Genomic DNA, 15,824 nt, shown 5'->3' on the forward strand with positions numbered 1-15,824 from the left:
AAGTGGCATGCTGGGAGGAAAGTGGTTACCATTGATAAGCCGCATCTGTGTGGGAGGGGCTCCTGATTCCTTACCTGAAATGTTGTGAAACAGAGGCATGGGCATGCTAGGTTAGCATTGCCAGCACACAGCTCATAAATGACCAGACAAAGCTATGCAGCTGTTGCTGTCTTGCAGTACTGTCTGGTAAGGGCATTGGGAATCCCCTCTTCTTCTGCCACCTCTTCGTTCACTGCCGGTCACTAGTTGCCATTGTTTCTTAATATAAGCTGCTTCAGACAATGCATTTGAAAAATGGGCTACAAATAATTTCAAGAAAATAAAATACATTTGCATGTAACTGCATAAAAAACAATATTTTCACAAAAACGAACAGGGTTGTCAGTTCTTGTTGTATTAGGATTTTACTGTGTGTCATGCCTTCAAAGATGCAAGTCAGCTTTCACTAATCTAGTGGCCTCCAGATGTTGATGAACTACAACTCTGGTCAGCCCCAGCCATTGGGTTGGCTGGAGCTGATGGGAGTTATGGTCCAGCAGTATCTGGAAGGCACTAGGTTGGCAAAGGCTGACGTTAAGTAGTGAGTAAATAACACTCAAAATGGCAAAATCCCAAAGCATTTGCAGTCAAGTTTCTTACACAGTATTTTCATTAAAATATTCATAGGTAAAGTCCCGTGTAGATTGTAGCCCTGTTCTTTGGGTAGAAAGTTATGTTTTTAAAATACACATTGTATCTCTAGGATTATTACAATTTGGACAGCTTATCTTTATTTGAAGTTGTGGATTTAGTCGAGACTACACGGGATACTGTAGATGATGTATGGAGACAGCCGGAACATGAACCTTTTCCTCAGCCACGCATGCAAAATCTTTTGGATGTCATAGGTAAAGTTGTTTGTAGAGAAACTCAATTGTGATGAACAGATTCTTAAAATATAGGTTGTTGCTCTTTGAGGAATTTCTAGCATTTTGTTTTAGTACTTATGTGCTTCTCTAGAAGTGCGTGGAGAAGTGCCTGAAAAGGGAAGGTAATATGGAATAAAATTATCTGAATCCACGTCACTCCTCTTCCTAATGTATTCTGCTCAGTATGAGATTCCAAGTTGTCTCCAGTGTGTTGCAGATTTGCATGGACTGGACACAGATGCTCTGTGCCTTTTAGGGAATCAGATTTATTAAATGAGGATACTGGGTATTTGGCAGTTCTGTGTGAACATACCCATAGTCTGCTGAGCCAATGTTAAATATAACGTGAAAATCTGGGGGTTAGCATTATTCCTCAACCCTTACAAGGATCTTACTGGCTCCTCTACATGTAACCTGTGTGCTGACATGGCTGCTACTCAGAGCTTTCGAGGTAAATCTTATTTGGGTCTGCCTAGATGTGCCCCTGAATCAGATAAAGACATCTCTAGTTGACCCTTCAGCCCAAGTCATTGAACAATCTGTAATGATGCTTGATGCTCCTCATGTCAAGTCAAAATCCAGTTAAGATACAATTCTAGTCTGCAACATGGATTGGCGACTATTATCTCTGTACCTTTTGTGGCATTGCTCTGCCCGAACAATCTTCTTCACTGTGTTGGTGAATGCAGATTTGGAACAAATATTTCTGTTGAAAGTTTAAAAAAAGATAAAGTAGTAAACATGATTATAGGGAAATGCAGCTATGGCAGGTTTGCCAATTTAGTGGGGGCGACATTGATTGGGTTGGACTTTGGGGTGGGGTAGTTTTGAGATAATCTTGTACTGGTAGTCAGTTATTAAGTAAAGTATCTGTGTTGTCCCTTGACTGATGGAGGCTGCATATTACATCCAATTATACGAAGTATTTGACTCAGTGGTATTAAATTTTTTGTGATACTGACAGCATAAAGGTGCCATGTTCTGAGCTGAATTATTACACCTGTCTAGTATGTTAAGAAGAAAGGTTTAAAGCCATAAGTAGTGATGGGGAACATTTCTTTCAGCTAGAGAAGGTACAGCGCTGGTAAGTAATTTTGCACTATCTGTATGTGATTTCAGCTGGCTCTCTTGGAAGATTTGTTCAGAAGAAACTAGGAACGTTAAATCTATGGGAAGATTCCTTCCACATTGTGAAAGAAAATCTAAAGGCTGGCATCATGATTTGTGAACAATGGGTAGCAGCCTGTGATCACCTTACTGGGCAGCTTTGGCAGCGTTATACCCCACATGTATGGCAAGATGAGAAATACGTTCCTGAAATGCTAGGGAAGCTTGGTAAACGACTTGAAGAGGTATCAGTTTGCTTTATTTTCTCTTTTAGGGTGAGGGGGAAGAGTTGAAGCTTTTAAACATAATGCATTCTATTGGGGAGGGCCCATAGCTTAATGATAGAGCAAAGTTCAGTCCCAGGCATCTTGGAGCAGGTTCTAATAAAGACTTATGTTTGAGCATCAAGCAACTTGATGAATGATGGAGATCCGTGAGTTGCATCTCTATTTTTGCAAAAAGCTGCTGCAGGGGACCTTATTCAGACTGGAACCCTGATGCTGAAGGGTGGGGGTGGGGAGAAACACTTTTTTAAACCCTTTCCATGTTTGAGTTTCTCTAAAGGGGGCAGTAGAAACTTCATATTTGGGGTGATTTTCATCAATAAATTAAGGTGGTGCTGTGAGGAGGAAAAGGTTAATCCTTTCCAGCACTGTTGCAATATTTAAGCAGGTAAGGGAGATAATCATGGATGCTGATTGGATCTCTAGTGCGGCTGCGAGACCAAGCTGCTGTTGGTCAAAATAGACAATATTGGGTTAATAACATCAATGATCTGTCTCAGTATAAAGGAGCTTCATATGGTCAATTCCTAGGATTTTTTTGGGGTCAAAACTGTATTATTGAGAGTTCTATTCTCTTATGGAATTCCCATTAAAAAGTTTACTCCTGGCCTCAGTGATGTGTTGTTGTATTTATTACTTCAGATAATGCAACATTAATTATAATAAATTATTCTAATTATAGATATGATCACAAATCTAAATGTTAATATGATAATGGGTTAATGTAATTTTCACTAGATTGAATGCTTTGTTGATAATTTTTAAGAGAAGGTTTTAAAATGCTCTTTTATTGCCTCTAGGATTTGTTGCATGCAGTTTTGTTAGTTGATAACCTGTTGCAGGTGAGGGGTTCATATATATAGTTAAAATATTCCTTTTCTTGTATAGGTGCTAACTATTAGAACGCTTCATGAGAAACTTACATATTTTTTGCCAACTGGTGAACAGCAAGCACTGCACCTTGCCCAGGTCTTTGAGCCCTTTGCTGGTTTGAATCCTGTGCACTATAATCCTTATACAGAGGTATTCACACTTACATCTTATTGTTACACCCCCTTTAGATTGTATTTGATAGTTTTGATGAAAATGTCCCCAACTAAATGGGTGTTCTTTTTCCCTAGCCTTTATGGAAAGCAGCAGTATGCCAATATGAAAGGATTATTTCTCCTGCAGAACAAAAAATAGCAAGCAAATTGAAAACATTTATTTCAGAAATTCAAGACAGTCCACAACAGGTATTTTAAAAAACAACAAAAAAATGGCATAACTAGGCATTTAAAGAAATACCTGCTAGAAATAATGGATGCTTCAAGCTTCTGGATTAGGGGGTGGCGGCTGACCTTTTTTGCCTTGTGGGCCACATTGAAAGTCAGCCACCTCTCTTGAGTGCTGCATGGCAGTAGTGGGGAAGCACAGCAAACATATATGCATGCCTGTACACACAAACAGAGGGGACGCGGGTGGCGCTGTGGGTTAAACCACAGAGCCTAGGACTTGCCGATCAGAAGGTCGGCGGTTTGAATCCCTGCGATGGGGTGAGCTCCCGTTGCTTGGTCCCTGCTCCTGCCAACCTAGCAGTTCGAAAGCACGTCAAAGTGCAAGTAGATAAATAGGTACCGCTCCGGCGGGAAGGTAAACAGTGTTTCTGTGCGCTGCTGTGGTTCGCCAGAAGCAGCTTAGTCATGCTGGCCACATGACCCAGAAGCTGTACGCCGGCTTCCTCGGCCAATAAAGCAAGATGAGCGCCGCAACCCCAGAGTCGGCCACGACTGGACCTAACGGTCAAGGGTCCCTTTACTTTTGCCTTTACACACAGATACCTGACAATGAAGAGGCAATATTTTCTCCTCATTGTACTGCTGGGATAGGAGGAGAGGGACTTTCCCTCCCAGCCCAGCTCTGTGATGAAGAGCAAATCCCCTCCCTTATTTACAAAGGCACTTCTCCTGCCCCCGGCACAGTGCACTTGCTAGGTCTTAGCATACAGGAAGACATGTTCCTGTCTGTGCTTGGTGCCACTTGAGAGGGAGAAGAGAAGCCTTTGCAAGTAAGTGAGGACAAGAACTGGTTCTGGGAGGGCTGCCAGGCCATTGGAAGTGAATTCACTGGCTGCATGTGGGCTGCACATGCATCACCCCTGCTCTAGATAAACCATTCCCTGGTTTTATTTAGGGGCTCACTAATTAGCTACAAAGCTGAAGTATGTATTGAAAAGTCAAGCTGCTATGCTGGGTGTGTTCAACATTCTCTGGGTGTTGGGTGGGAAGCCTCCAGATCAGTCATGGGTTATGGTGTCCACTACCAATTAAAAATATAATCGTTAATGAACACCAGTCCATGATGATCCATTGCATTTGGTTTAGTAGCAATTTTTTAAATGTATATTTCTAGCTTCTTCAAGCATTTCAGAAATACAAGGAGTTAGTAAGACGCCCAAGCATAAGCAAAGAACTGATTTTAGAAAGAGAAACTTTGCTGGCGAAACTACAGGACTCGGTCAAAGGTAAGAAATGCAATTGTTACTTTTGAAAATATGCATTGAAATAGTGTAAGGTTTGGTTGTTCATAATGTATCATGTTTGTTTTTCAATTGGGATAAATCTAATTGCATGTTTCATGATGTAACCCACACTGAAATCTGCTTGGAGATGAGGAGTAGATTTAAAAGGTTATGAGTGAAAGATCACATGGTGAGAAAATCAGGATTGAAATTTTATGAAAAGAATGCATATTCATAATTAAATCTTGCAGTTTAACAAATTCAGCAGAAGCTAGGATATACCAGTATAGAACTTTATCAAAATGTTAGTCAAACTCAAGCCTTTTTAAGCTGGGCACAAGGAGAAGAAGTTCAGTGATTCTAGAGCTGTCAGTAATATTCACTAACAATTTGCTTTTTACTGTTATACAGATTATCAAACAGATTTTGAGGCACGATGCCATGGTACTCCTGGTGAAGCATCAGGACCACTTGCTGGCAAAAATCTTTCTGAAGTTGTGAATAATATTGTTTGGGTGCGCCAGCTAGAATTAAAGGTACCAGTTAAAATAATTAAGCAGATTAAATAAATACATAGAAATTCACAATAACATAAAAATACAAAAATACCCAATTCAACTCAGTATTTGGCACTAAATATCACCACTGTAACCAGAGAATCAAAGAGCCAGTACCAAGGATCGTGAGATACCTGTACATCTATCTATCTATCTATCTATCTATCTATCTATCTATCTATCTTAAATAGTCATCCAAAACACTCCATAGTTGCTGCCATCTTGATCCCTGTTAATCCAAGTAACAGGGAGAGTATTCCATAAGGGAATAGGCTCTCCTCCACACCCCCATCAGATGGCATCTACAGGTTATTTTATGGTCTGGAGGGTCCAAATAGATTATTTTGTTCTTTTTTAAAAAAACTGCTGTTGTGGGTTCCTCAGTACAATAAACTATTGCCAAAGTCCCCTTTTAAAAATTATGTATTTATTTTTACTGCTTGCTTCTCTAGGTACCCTGCTGCGATACAGTAGTACCAAAAATTATTTATTGTGGGCTTTCAATATTCATACCCTTTTTTTATTAAAAAAAGGTCTTTCTATATATATTTATGTACTAACCACTCTTGTGAGCCCCTTGCTGTGATTCTGTGATGCCCCCCTTTTTTGTGACCCATCGATTCACAACATATGCACACTTCTTAAAATTGGCTACACTGACTTTTACATTGTGACATTCGTCTCCTGGAGGGTTGACCATGGGTCGGTGTGACCCTCTTACTGAAAACGGCTAGGTACTCCAGTGGTGGTTACATTATTTCAAGTCTCATATAGAACACAATCTAGATTGTGCTCTGTGAGAGAAAATGTAGGTGCACAGCTCTCCACAAGTGTAAGGGAACCTGATAGTTTGAGCAGGTTTAGGCAGTCTGTAGTCTGATATTCTGAATAATAAATTATTGTCTACATGCTAAACTACATGCTAAACTTCCAATCTTTGAACATTCAAGGTAGATGATGCCATTAAGATCGCAGAGGCCCTTCTTTCAGACCTGTCTGGATTTCACAATTTCCGACGAACTGCAGATGATCTTCTAGAACATTTTAAAGTATATGAACAGGAACAATTTGATTATTGGTCCAGGGACATTCAGGCAGGGTTGTCAAACCCCAAGTCTGGTCTTTGGTAAGTGTAAAAAAAATTGCCTTCAGACTCTTCAATGCTGTGATTCTAAGAGCAACTCTAGAACTGTAGTTAAGCATTTTAGTAGGATAAGGTTTGAGTCAAGCAGGTGCATTTTAAAAAAAGATCTAAAGCATCTCTCTAGAGGACTAAAGAACCCAGATCATGACGGCAGAACTTTTCCAGAACGATTTACAACTGTTGTGGGTGTCCATGCAAATTGCAGATGCGAAAACTAATTTTGCTTCTTACTTCTCACTTCTTGTGCTTCTTGCATGAGGTTCTTCTTCTGAAATGAGCTATTAAGTTGTAGAGTAGGAAGTAATGGCTTAACAGGGGGAATGGCAATGTTGCTCAGCATTGAGAACAGTGCAATGACTCCATCTGTTTTGCTCATGGACCCTCCTCCGCCATGAGGAAGAGTTTGAAGACCTTCACTCCAGTAGCTTGTTGTAGGGGACATTAAACTGACGTGAACTTGCACTCCCTTGAATGTGCCTAGCAAAGAAAGGAGCAAAAAAGCAGTGTGGCTTCTGTTCCTTCATTGAGGAGAGGAGTGAGCCTCCTTCAGTAGAAAGGTGTGTGAAACACAAATGATGAGTGGATGCATTCCATCGCTTCCACTGAAAAAGCTGTAGCTGCTTTCACCGCTTTCCTCATTACGGGCTGCCTCTTTCCCAGTGCTCTGAGTAGTGAGAGGAAGTGCAAGTTCTCACACAAATTCATTCTCACTCACCTGACTGCCTCTACCACCAGCTCCTCATGAAGGGAAGGGTTAACAGATGGCAGCTGCAGAGACGCTAGGTGAGATCCACAAAGGAGAAGAGGCTTCACTGCTTCTTCCATGCGTGGTAACCCTGCTCAACATGAGAGGGTTGGGATCCTAGTTGCTTTGTTGCATGTTAGAGAGAAATAAGGTGGGGGTGGTGACGTAGGCAGAGTAGCTGGACATCCATAAAGGGCTGCCAAAAAGGGAGGAAGCAGAATAGCTGCCTGCATTCTCAAGTGCCTATGTGAAATAAGGAAACCACGACTGCGGCAGTTTCTTAATCCTTCCAACCAGAAGAGGAGGTAGCAGCGGTAAAAATGTTTGGCTTGTGCAGTATATTTTATGCCTTTATTATAGCTGTGGCTTAGAATGGAAACAGCTGGCATAGGTGATAGCCAGTTCAGCCCCTACATTCCAGTTTATAGTGCAGACTATATTGCTACTGAAAAATAATGTCTAGTAATGGAAATGTTTTGGTTTAGCTTACAGGCCAGCAGTCCTGTTATGGAACTTGATCACTCTGATGGAGCATTAAAAATACATTATTCGGATCGCTTGGTGGTGCTCCTAAGAGAAGTGCGTCAACTGTCTGCGCTTGGCTTTGTTATTCCTGCCAAAATACAGCAAACTTCAAGCACAGCACAAAAATTCTGCAAACAAGCAGTTATTCTCAAGCAGGTATGATAACACAAGCTAGAAGTTCTGACTCTACTGTGCACTGTCAATCTGAATGGATTGGTTCTATCTAGGATGGGTCTCATGATAAATTTACCTTGAGTATCTGCTTCTGTTAGAATATATTTTATGAGAGTACAGAGTAAGGAGTAAGTTCAGCCCCAAAAGGTGTTGAAATTGTATCTAGTTCTGAAACAAAGGGTATGGTGGAATTTGAACTAAACTTTGCACCCAAACATAGATGTGCTTGATGTAAATTACAGTAATATTTGTCAAATGGTGGTCTTCAGTGCTCACTGCATCCTCTGTTGCCTGCCCTTCCCGCTGGTAGTGCTGCAGCCTTTTGATTCCCTGAATGCTAAGTACATAGTCATGTGCGGCAGGTGGTTAGAGAGTGAGGCTGTAGCGTGGAAGTTTGGAGGGATGAGAAGAAAAGAAAGACAGGAAACAGATGATGGAGAAATTAAATCTGAGAGAAATAATGGGAAGTGGAGGGAGAGGGCAAAAAGGATGGATGGACAGGAACAGGACAAGAGCCACGGATTTCTGCTGTGCCTTCTGCTCCTGTCACACAAACTAGTGCTCCCTTTTACCCGCCTGGTCTTCTGTTGACTAATTCTGCAGCAACAGCTATCTGCTGTCTGTCAGAACAGCCTGGTTTTGGGCAAGAGTGTATGTGTGTGTGTGTGTGGCAAGGTGGGTGGGGAGAAAAGATGGAACTGAGTAAATGTGGTTGGGGGACAGGGAAGATTGCAGGGGAATGGTCTCTCTTCTTCAGAGAAAGGACCAGAGGAGGCACTGAAGGAAATTTGAAAGATAAAAGTTAATATTTAAAAATAAATAAATAAAAATGAAGTGAGGACAGAGAGGAAGGGGATAAGAGAAGGAAGTTGTTATAGTAGGAAGAAGAATATGAAAGACGCAGAGAGGATGGATGAAAGAGAGCACCATGGAGATAGAAAGTTTGAAAACATCTTTTCTCCGAAGGTGATGAACACATGGTGTGATGGGTTATGCTGCCCTCTTGTGCCCAAACCATTCAGTGTAATGTTATAATAGACTCAAGTGATTTGGCTCTCCCTAGTGCAAGTAAATAAATTAAAAAGTCTGAGCATATCCTGGACACAGACAATTTTGAGGATTGTCTGACTGATTTTTATAAGCAAGGGCAAATGGCTTAGTAATAAATAGTGGCAGAATGTATGCTGGTGTCTTGTGATTGAAGCTAACATTTCACACACTTATTGTAGAGTATTAGCTGTAAATGTTTATCTAGTTTAGATATGGTAGAAGCAATAAGGAAGGGGATATATATGTGGCCATTGTATCTGAGTCTCATGGTCTTTCAAGTCGTTAGATTGACGTTGCAATCTTGTGCACACTTACCTTGGAGCAAGCCCCCTTGAATACAGTAAGACTTAACCTGTGGTTAAACATGCATATGCTTGCACTATGAGTTGCTTTTCTGTTTAAATGAAATGGAAACACTATTCTAAAGAATAAACAGAGAAAAATACATTTAAATTTAGAAGTGGTGCTTATGCATAACAGACTTCATATGCTTTGTTTTTATAGGTGGCACATTTTTACAACAGTATTGATCAGCAGATGATTCCAAGTCAGAAGCCAATGATGCTACAGTCTGCTTTAGCATTTGAACAGATAATTAAAGTAATATAATTTTTATTGTTTCAATATTTTATTATTCACGGAAGCTGTCTTGTATATTTCCTGTTTTGTATATTTCCTGTGCTGTCTGTCTTTTGGCCGTTATTGTTCAGTATGTCTGATTACATCTCTTCATGTCCATGGGTATTGATGTTTTGCATGGAATTTCAGAAGACGTAGAGTAGGAAATAAATGCCTTTGTTGTAGTAATCATGTTGTTTGAAACATACGTATTTACACCAGTTTGTTTTCCTCTGAAAGCCATTGTTAGGGAAAGTGGACTTGAGCAGCAATTCTCCTTCACTGGAGCAAGTTATCCCAAAATGGATTAACCCCTATTTGCTCTATGTCAGTCACTGCAAATATTTAAGCTTCTGTTAGTGGACATCTTACTCGGTTTCCAGTCATGTCTGCTTTATTTACTGGGACTGCTATCCTATTCACATTTACCCATTGTTGTCCTGGTGTTTTAAAACTCCTTTGGAGATGACATGCTTGGTGATATTTTAATATCAATTATATGCCCCTTCCCTCCATAACTGCATGCTCATATATGCTATCCATCTATTATGGAGTCCTGGAGTTGAAACTATAAAGGGGTCCTACTACAGTGTCAAGGCAGAACAGTGACATTGATAAGGTGGTTGTGAGTGTTATTCATAAAGCTTTGAAACTGTAGCAGAATTGCAGTGGTAAAGAGGGAAACTTGCCAGTTTCATGTTTTCATTTATGTATGTCATGTGTATAGCCAGACTACAGCAGTATTATACTTACACAGCTTTGATCATCATCTGTGCAGATAGCCCAGTTACAATTTCATGGTAAAAATGATAATCCCCTGTGTCTGTTTCTCCTCTTATTTCTCTGTGGAGCAGCAATTGCATTGGCACATGAGAGGACAGGGAATGTTTTTTCTAGCAGCAGCTAACAGGAACTCAATTGAGAGTAATTTTATTTGCCTTGAGCAGTGGCAGCTCTCCCTTTTATGAACAAACAAGTAAATATTTCTACTTCTTCATTTGCATGCGCTTCCTTTCTTTGATAGCATTCAAAAGCAGAGGGACAGATAACATGGGATAATCCTAAAGAGCTTGAAGCATATATCAAGAAGCTTCAAATTGCAGCAGAACGGCTTGCTACTGAAAACAGAAAATTAAGGAAATGGCATACTAATTTCACAGAAAAGGTATGCTTGACTGGCATATATTAATTTGCTTTATTATTTCCTTCCACTTGATTGATGACCACATTTAGTATGTTTTGAATTCTTCTTGATAGGTTGTTGGGCTCATGAACATAGATCTGCTTCGGCAACAGCAGCGCTGGAAAGATGGCTTGCAGGAACTCCGAGGGGTGTTTTCCAACCTTGAGTCACAGGCATGGTTACAATCTTACTTAACTGCCACTACTATTTAAGTAAAAATAAATACACATGTATTTATGGGTGAACGTGCGGAACTTTTTGTACAAAATGTTTGTTGAAAGCTGTCAGTTCATCAAGAATATGGATACATTTGGAAATAGACTAGGTTCATTGTTGAGAATCCTGCTTGCTTTGCAACTCACTGACTGGCCTGAACCAAGGCATTATCACACATAACTTTCCTTACAGTTCCTGGGAAGATTCAAAAACTAGATAAGCCAGAGGGATTAGTTCAACTCTCTGCTGTACTGTAAGATATACCATAGATACCAAATCCTTTTAGTTGCCGGGATAATCTGGTTTCTAGGCAGTTTTCTGAGTCAATTAGTTCTCATGGTGAACGGCTTCTATGGTTAGGACTTCTTAACCTTTGACTGTGTTCTAATATTGTCAAATGATAGGGTTTCCTTGCACGTGACATGAAAGCATGGAGGCTGCACTGGAACCATCAATTGTATAAAGCTCTGGAGCATCAGTATCAAATGGGTTTGGAAGCACTCAATGAAAATTTACCAGAAATAAACATTGATCTAACTTACAAGTAAGTTTATTTCTTTCAATTAGCAAAATCAACAACAATACGTACATTTCCATACCTACTAATATAGTAATTGCAACCTGGCTGGTCCATGGTATGTGATTCTAATCGCTAATGTATTTTAAAAACATTTTTTTCAGACAAGGAAGAATACAGTTTAAACCTCCTTTTGAAGAAGTACGAGCAAGATATTATAGAGAAATGAAGAGATTCATATCTATTCCAAACCAATTTAGGGGCGTGAGTGAAACTGATGAGGAGTGCATTTTTTCTGTCATGACTGAAAGAAACGCAAGTGGATTTCTCACCACTTTCAGTAAAGCGGAAGACTTGTTCCGAAGATTGGCAGAAGTTGCGGACCAATTTAAGGTGCAGAAATAGTTGCATTTGCTTCAAGGGCTTTTAAACATGGGCTTAGAAGCAGCTTAACCTTCATTTATATTCCATTCTGCTTAGTCAAGCACCTGAGTGCTTCTTCACTTCATGTTGCAATCACATTTGTTGCAGGTCATGTATTTATATTGCTTGCAATAAACATGTAAGGTATATAGATTAGAAATGCATCTCTTAAGGGCATGCACTAGAGTGTGCTGATTGGCTGTGTCTTCCTAGCATATGGCTGCTGCATGCTAATTGATGCACATCTGCTATTTGCTTGAACTTACTTACTCAGATATACAGTGGTACCGCAGGTTATGTACTTAATTCATTCTGGAGGTCCGTTCTTAACCTGAAACTGTTCTTAACCTGAAGCAGCACTTTAGCTAATGGGGCCTTCCGCTGCTGCGGCGCTGCCGGAGCACAATTTTTGTTCTCATCCTGAAGCAAAGTTCTTAACCCGAGGTACTATTTCTGGGTTAGCGGAGTCTGTAACCTGAAGCGTATGTAACCTGAAGCGTATGTAACCCGAGGTACCACTGTAAGTTCCACTAAGATCAATGGGAGTTATTTGTAAATTTGCTTAGAACTGCAGCCTTTTGTTCTATATATCAAATATGAAATATAATAATTGCTGTTCAAATTTTATGATTATTAGAGATGGATTGCCCACAAATATTCAACAAATGTTTAGTAGAAGGTTCTTAAGTGTGGCTAGGACATGCTAACCAGTCGGATTTGGCTGAAGCAGTGCAAATATGGTGTATAAAGGAACTTTGGTTGCGAGCTTCAATCCTACAAGGCACTTAATTTGAATGTCAGCACTTGTGAACTAGAGTTCTTTCAGAATTTTCTTTTGGATCAGCTGTCTGACCTTAAGTGTAGAGTTTTGGAGGAGGAATTTGAAAAGAAGCTGTAGGAATGTGGACATCGTTGCATGACCAGCTGCTTAAGAAACAGCTGGAACATGTCAGTCTCAGCTATTGTGTTTAAAATGATTACCGTGTTTTTCGCCCCATAGGGTGCACCGGCCCATAGGGCGCACCTAGTTTTTTTGGGAGGGGGAATAAAGGGGAAAAAAATTATTTCCCCCCCCAGCCGCGGGGCTGGGGTGGGGGAAGCCTGAGCTCAGCGTGCCCCAGGCTTCGGCATGCAGGCAGCTCTCCGCAAGCTGTGGGAGCGCAGCGCGAAGTCGCGCCGGGCTCCCATGGCTTGCGGAGAGCTGCGCGAAGCCCGGGGCGCGATCTGTTGCGCGCCCCGGATTTCGGGATGCAGGCTGCTATCCGCAAGCCTAGGGAGCCCGGTGGGAACTCCCGCAGGCTCCCAAGGCTTGCGGATAGCTTCCTGAAGCCTGGAGAGCGAGAGGGGTCGGTGCGCACCAACCCCTCTCGCTCTCCAGGCTTCAGCGAAAGCCTGCATTCGCCCCATAGGATGCACACACATTTCCCCTTCATTTTTGGAGGGGAAAAAGTGCGTCCTATAGGGCAAAAAATACGGTAGTTCACCAGAGGTGGCTTTAAGGGCCAGGTATGCACTGTGTGTGTAGACAGGCTGTAAGATTTCTGAAATGTCCAGGTAGATGGTAGGACAGTGATCTGAGACTTGCAAACACAGAGGCCTTTGGAGTCCTGCAGTTCCTTCTCATTTTTTGGCCTCATGAATGTGTGGCCATTTAAATAAACAGTGTACCTCCTCTACCTAGCATGAGATGCCATTATGGACAGTGAAACTGCAGGGAGTGTATACCTACAGTTTCTGGTATGCAAAGATGGGATTGTGCTTTGATTTATGATGTCAAGGGTTCATGTAGGTAAGAACCGACTTCATCAGAGTCATTTGAGTCATGCTTTGTTTGCCTGTTTAGAAAATTAGCATTTTGTTTTTAAAAATATGTTGAGTATCTTACACAAAAGACCTTTCATCTTCTCTGTTATAAAAATATGGATGCTACGGCAAAGGAGTGGGTTATAATTGGACAAGTCGATATGGAAGCTCTGGTGGAGAATCATCTTTTCAATGAACAGGACTGGGAAAAAAATTTCAAAGCCCTAAAAGTGCGAGGAAAAGAAGTGGAGCGCCTTCCAAGGTATTGTACCCTGGAAGAACTATAAATGAGTAATAAGTTCCTGCATGTGTTAGTTTTGATAGCATGGACTGTATGAGCAAATTCATTTTATGCCTGAATAATCTGTCAGTGGAAACTGGGAGGTGGAGGAATCTCATTTGGGGTAATTTTTAGTGTGAGTGGACGTGGAACAGATCAAAGTTATTAGGCATACTCATGCAGGGAAGTACTTATTGAGATAATTTAGTCACAGGATGTTTAGGGCTATAGTGATTAAAACCAGCATCTTGAACTGAGTCTCATGATAAATTGAAAATCAGAGAAGCTAATGCCAGGTCAGTCTAGTCAAAACCTCTCTAAAAAGAGTTAAACCACAAATTGAATGATTGGAGTGTCTGATGTAGAGCAATGTGGGGCAGCCTTCTGGTGTCCCAAAAAGCTGAACAACTTGGGGATGCACATGAATGTTATCAGCACTCATTCCCCTGAATTTGAATTTGCATGTTCTGCACTCCTTTGCCCTCATGCATGAGAAGAGCTTTCAGATAAACTAGTTTCTTGTTATAGTCAAATATGAGAGACTTTAGTTTCTCCTAATTGTGGTTAATTAATAAACCAAGCTATTAAACCATATTTATTCATAAGCAATGCGAGAAGCTTTCAGTAATCTCTTCTTGAATGTGAAAGAGATGGTGGAGGTGTGGGAGAAGAGTCAAAAGTTTGTTCAGGCTCATGCTTATAATGACAGCCCATGGTTTGTTGTTACAAATGGACCATATTTCAAATCTGTACAGTTTAAAGTTTATTTTAAACTCTGTATTCTATATTATTATATAATTGGTTGTCTTAATTCTTGAAGCACTGTGAAGGTCGATTGCATAATAGTGAATTGCAACCCTGTGAAGTCTATGATTGATGATCTTATCCAGAAGTTGTATGATGTTCTCGTGATGTCTTTGAGAAAGTCCATACAAGGTAATGCTCAAAAGAGAGAAACGTTCTTGCTAAAGTTTTAGAAAATAGCAATAAATTGTTCACTCCTGCTCCCTCTGTGAAAAACAGTTACCTTGCATAGCATTATTTTAGTTATCAGATATGTTGTGACATATAGTGACTCTGGTGGGCGTGCTGGCCTGGCTTTTGAAAAGTAACATTTGTGCACTTGGTTGCATCATCCATAATAACCTTTCATGATAAGAGCAATGATTTTGCATATTAAACAGTCTTATCCCACATTCATCTTTTGCTGCTCATTAAGTACTATTAACTGCAGTGGGACTAAGCATTCTTAAGTGATATTTCACCAATTAAACTGTTTTGGGTTGTACTGTTATTAAGGGCTGTGCGTTATGTCTAGTTACAGCCCCAGTTTTTAAAAACTGTTAAAATCCAGTACGATGCTTTTGTCCGGTTGCTTATGCTGTTTTCCTTGTGGGAGGAAAGAAAGAAAAGACTTTCCCCTGCTGTACCATTTGTGTTGTGTTAAACCAAAACTTTTGTTTTCTATTTTCCTTTGTTTAGGTCATCTACATGATATTTCTTCATTTCTCAATGATGCCATGAAAACCTTGATAGCAAGGCCCCAAACTGTAGATGAAATAACAGAAGATAATTTAAAATATAAAAACCTAAAGGACAAAAAAGAAGAGGTAATTTTTTTCTGTACTACCAAGTCTCCCCTGCACAGAGGGGGTCGTTGTAGGATACAGCAGACCCTCTCCTGGCAATGCATATGGGTGTTCAACATGCCAAGTGGTCATGGTGAATGGGAGACCTTTCATATCCCTGTACAGTTCTCCATGCTCTGCTTGGTCAAGGACGCAAACATC

At 40.6% G+C, this 15,824-nt stretch overlaps 1 protein-coding gene and 1 long non-coding RNA gene across 3 annotated transcripts in view; one reads left to right on the forward strand and one right to left on the reverse strand.

Moving 5' to 3' along the window:
- The window catches only part of LOC308475436, a 291,271-nt gene that overhangs the window by 61,730 nt on the left and 213,717 nt on the right, over positions 1 to 15,824 (reverse strand). The window lies entirely within an intron of this gene.
- DYNC2H1 (dynein cytoplasmic 2 heavy chain 1) overlaps positions 1 to 15,824 on the forward strand; it is a 151,244-nt gene that overhangs the window by 5,870 nt on the left and 129,550 nt on the right. For both annotated transcript variants that reach the window (XM_081001703.1, XM_081001704.1), the window contains exons 5-20: positions 743 to 887; positions 2,028 to 2,260; positions 3,188 to 3,322; positions 3,421 to 3,534; positions 4,691 to 4,802; positions 5,211 to 5,335; positions 6,307 to 6,482; positions 7,731 to 7,926; positions 9,499 to 9,594; positions 10,637 to 10,777; positions 10,870 to 10,968; positions 11,416 to 11,555; positions 11,693 to 11,921; positions 13,889 to 14,016; positions 14,855 to 14,970; positions 15,517 to 15,644. In XM_081001703.1, coding sequence (XP_080857829.1) covers positions 743 to 887; positions 2,028 to 2,260; positions 3,188 to 3,322; positions 3,421 to 3,534; positions 4,691 to 4,802; positions 5,211 to 5,335; positions 6,307 to 6,482; positions 7,731 to 7,926; positions 9,499 to 9,594; positions 10,637 to 10,777; positions 10,870 to 10,968; positions 11,416 to 11,555; positions 11,693 to 11,921; positions 13,889 to 14,016; positions 14,855 to 14,970; positions 15,517 to 15,644 — 2,313 coding nt within the window. The remainder of the gene's footprint in view (positions 1 to 742; positions 888 to 2,027; positions 2,261 to 3,187; positions 3,323 to 3,420; positions 3,535 to 4,690; positions 4,803 to 5,210; positions 5,336 to 6,306; positions 6,483 to 7,730; positions 7,927 to 9,498; positions 9,595 to 10,636; positions 10,778 to 10,869; positions 10,969 to 11,415; positions 11,556 to 11,692; positions 11,922 to 13,888; positions 14,017 to 14,854; positions 14,971 to 15,516; positions 15,645 to 15,824) is intronic.

Source organism: Podarcis pityusensis (genome assembly GCF_964106645.2).
Source record: "Podarcis pityusensis genome assembly, chromosome: 4".
In the NCBI taxonomy this organism is placed as follows: Eukaryota; Metazoa; Chordata; class Lepidosauria; order Squamata; family Lacertidae; genus Podarcis; species Podarcis pityusensis.